The sequence below is a fragment of the Bubalus kerabau genome, chromosome 9, assembly GCF_029407905.1.
Source record: "Bubalus kerabau isolate K-KA32 ecotype Philippines breed swamp buffalo chromosome 9, PCC_UOA_SB_1v2, whole genome shotgun sequence".
Classification (NCBI taxonomy): domain Eukaryota; kingdom Metazoa; phylum Chordata; class Mammalia; order Artiodactyla; family Bovidae; genus Bubalus; species Bubalus kerabau.
The window spans coordinates 78937212-78941185 of NC_073632.1; the positions used below are offsets into that span (position 1 = coordinate 78937212).

General features: G+C 37.6%; 1 protein-coding gene across 1 annotated transcript; it reads right to left on the reverse strand.

The window, feature by feature from the left end:
• Positions 1-1758: 1758 nt before the first annotated feature.
• TAAR1 (trace amine associated receptor 1) lies at positions 1759-2880 on the reverse strand. Its single transcript, XM_055534683.1, has one exon. It carries the CDS (start codon positions 2767-2769, stop codon positions 1759-1761), a length of 1011 nt encoding a protein of 336 aa, XP_055390658.1. The 5' UTR covers positions 2770-2880.
• Positions 2881-3974: the final 1094 nt, after the last annotated feature.

Here is a 3974-nt window from a genome sequence, read left to right on the forward strand (position 1 = left end):
AAGGGTTTGTGAACAGAAATGCATATACAGGAACATGCATTTTAAAATTTTATTTAAAATTAACTGCCTCACCCTAACTTACCCATGAGCATAAGTCACAATTGGGAAACAAATAAATTCAAATCCGTGGTGCTGCTTAACACGATACAAATTACATGAAGTCTAAATTAGAAACAGTTCAAATGCAAATTGATACTTATGATTAAGAATGCTTGATCACTTCTATTAGGGAATCTTACTTGAAACCACTATTTCTCCTTATTTTCTGTTCTATATGCCATCGTAATAGACATGGGATATACTGTGTCCAATTATAGCTCTCCTTTGCCTCATGTTTAGCTGCTCTGATGAATAACTGCTTCTCGTTCAGTGTAGCTTGGCACCCAACAAGTGAATTTGCTTTATTTCCTACAGCTTGTATTTTGAGTCCTATCACACCAGGCATGACCTTGAAATATGATGAAATCCTCCCAGACGTTTTTGTGGGCTTCAGTAACAGGTGCTGTGTGCTTAGTTGCTCAGTTATGTGTCCAACTCTTTGCAACCCCATGGTCTTTAGCCCGCCAGGCTCCTCTGTCCATGGGCAAGTGGGTTGCCATGTCCTCTTCCAGGGGATCTTCCCAACCCAGGGATCAAACCAAGGTCTCCTGCATTGCAGGCAGATTCTTTACCATCTGAGCCACTAGGGAAGCCCAGGTAACAGGCATTTAATTTAAGCTGTTTAAAAAAAAAAAAAAAGGAATCAAAATAAACTAAGTGGTCAACAATGGAAAAATGGTTAAAAAAATGTTTGTGCATTCATACAATTTAACATTTTGTAGTCATTACAAAATGATGTTTTTAAGAACTTTGAATGATATGGTTCTTAAGTAAGCTATGAATGATATTTTGATTTTTATTTTGTTTCTATATATTATTTTTATTTTCCTCTATTTTCCAAATTTCCTACAAGTATGAAAATCAGAAAAAAACATTTAAAAAATGTAAACATCAATAGATTTAAAAATCAGAATATGTATTAATAATTAGTAATAAATAGCAAATTATGTGTAAGCAATAGTAATATTTAATGTACACTTTTAGTTGACTTTAAAAAAAGGCATATATATCCAAGCAAATGAATGACAAAGTCCTTCTAATTGCCATCTCCAAATGTAGCCTCTTAGTTTCCACCACGGAACAACTGAGTAAGGTACCACTGTCAGTTTCATGGCAGTTCATGTAAGAGTAGGAAGTGTTCTTTAAAATTTTAAGCTCTTAATTTCTGGACTTGTAAAGCTTCAATATACATAATATGAATGGCAAATAAAAAGCAAGATGTAAGCATCATATCTCACTGTATAATCTTTGAACCAAATATTTGATAAAAGTCCCTACAATTGGCACATGTGGTTGATATTATGCATGTTCATAATGATCACCAACTATTTTGTAAAACACTCGAAATCAGTCCTTAATATTCATTGGAATGACTGATGCTGAAGCTGAAACTCTGATAATTTGGCCATCTGATGTGAAGAACTGACTCACTAGAAAATACCCAGATGCTGGGAAAGATTGAAGGCAGGAGGAGAAGGGGACAACAGAGGATGAGATAGTTGGATGGCATCACTGACTTGATGGACATGAGTTTGAGTAAGCTCCAGGAGTTGGTGATGGACAGGGAAGCCTGGCGTGCTGCAGTCCATGGGATCACAAAGAGTCAGACATAACTGAGTGACTGAACTGACTGACTGAAATCATAATAATTCTATGGATTTATTCTGAAAATAATTTGCTCCTAGATGAATCTTTTTGGAAAATTTTACCAACTAGAATTATCTTTAGTGCTCTTCTGAACCAGGGGTAGAAAAATGCATAAATCATTGGATTAAAAGTAGAATTCAAATAGCCAAACCAAATCAATGCATCGTTCAAAGTAGGTGGGATAGTATAGTCCAGGAAAGGGTCCATGACCATGCAGACAAAGAAAGGACACCAGCATGTTAAGAAAACTCCCATCACAATCCCTAAAGTCTTCGCAGCTTTCCTTCCTCTGCTTCGTGAAATTCCATTTCTCTCTTCCAACCCAATTTGAACCTTCTGCTTTGCATCATGAATTGATCTTGCCTGGCCTTTGGCTATGAAATATATTCTACAATAGATGCACAGCATAATAGAGCCAGGTATATAGAAAGAAGTCATAAAGGCCAGAACCCCAGATGTTTTGCTGAAGAAGACAGAGCAACTCCCTATGCAGTGACTGTGTTTATAATACATCTCTTCAGCTCCTTTGAAGTTTAGCTCCAGAAAGATCATCCCAAATGCAAAAAGAGCAGGAATACTCCAACTAATGAAGATCATCAGAGAAATAACCAAGATGTTGATCTTGGTTTTGTATCTCAGTGGGTCACACACAGCATAGTAGCGGTCAATGGAAATGAAGGACAAGTGAAAAATGGATGCTGAACTCAGCATAATGTCAGTGCTGGTGTGAATTTTACAGAAGACTTCTCCAAAAGACCAGCAGTGCTCAATGGATCTCACCATGCTATAAGGCATGACCAGGCACCCCAAAAGAAAGTCCACAGTAGCCATGGACTGAATGAGCCAATTATTTAGGGTATGCAGTTGCTTGAAGTGTGATATGGAAATAATAACTAGCAGATTGCCAACCACTGTGGTCAGAATTATGAGCACCATTAAACTGTACAGGGAAGCCCGGATGTCATTTGACCAGCTGCTTTTCACACAGGAAATATTAATTTTATTGTGGCAAAGGGACATCATTTCTTAGGACAATGCACTGGTTGTTATCTTTTCCTTAGTGCTTTGAGGAGTCTCTCTTCGAAATCCATGATCAGGTTAGAGTTCCTTCTCTTACTTCCATATATATATCCCAGAAACCTGTGGGGGGAAAAAAGGAAATCATCAAAAGTTTGATTGTTCTCACTTTTAATGCATTTACCTGTTACTTCTTGCTGAAAAATGATTATTTTGAAAAGAGGTTTTATTTCCAAGTTCAGTTCAGTAAGTTCAGTTCCTATAAATTTTTTTAACATCTACTTCATGTTAGTCACTGTGTTGGAAATGTAAAGCTGATTTATTAGTTTGAAATATATGATTCTGTAATTCTGTAATACTCAGCTAAATTGTGGGGAACTTGCAATATATTTTGCAGTATATGTTTAATGTATATTATGTGTAATATATAACATTATGTTATATACTTGTATATTACAAAGATAAAAAGAGGAGGAGAGAGAGTTCAGAAGAACAAAGTAAATTCTGGTTATCAGTGAATAAGCTGTTATTATATTGGGAAAATGCTAGGAAATAGCAAGAAGTCTTAGAATTCCAGGAATCTACTTTCCTTTTCATCTCTTCTCACTCCCTCTGGGATGACAGTTTAGATCAAGACCACATACGAATCTAAATTTATCCAAAACTGGAAATGGAGGAATAAAATAACTTTGCCAACAAAGGTCCGTCTAGTCAAGGCTATGGTTTTTCCAGTGGTCATGTATGGATGTGAGAGTTGGACTGTGAAGAAAGCTGAGCGCTGAAGAATTGATGCTTTTGAACCGTGGTGTTGGAGAAGACTCTTGAGAGTCCCTTGGACTGCAGGGAGATACAACCAGTCCATCCTAAAGAAGATCAGTCCTGGGTGTTCATCAGAAGGACTGATGTTGAAGCTGCAACTCCAATACTTTGGCCACCTGATGTGAAGATCTGACTGATTTGAAAAGACCCTGATGCTGGGAAAGATTGAGGGCAGGAGGAGAAGGGGATGACAGAGGATGAGATGGTTGGATGGCATCATCAACTCAATGGACATGGGTTTGGGTGGACTGTGGGAGTTGGTGATGGACAGGGAGGCCTGACGTGCTGCGGTTCATGGGGTTGCAAAGAGTGGGACATGACTGAGCAACTGAACTGAACTGAAAATGGATATTTTAATAAATTTGAAACATCTCTCCCCCTAGTCCCTTTCT

Bases quoted from the DNA above. Each gene is read 5' to 3' on its own strand.
- TAAR1 (XM_055534683.1), bottom strand. From the start codon at position 2,769: ATGATGTCCCTTTGCCACAATAAAATTAATATTTCCTGTGTGAAAAGC.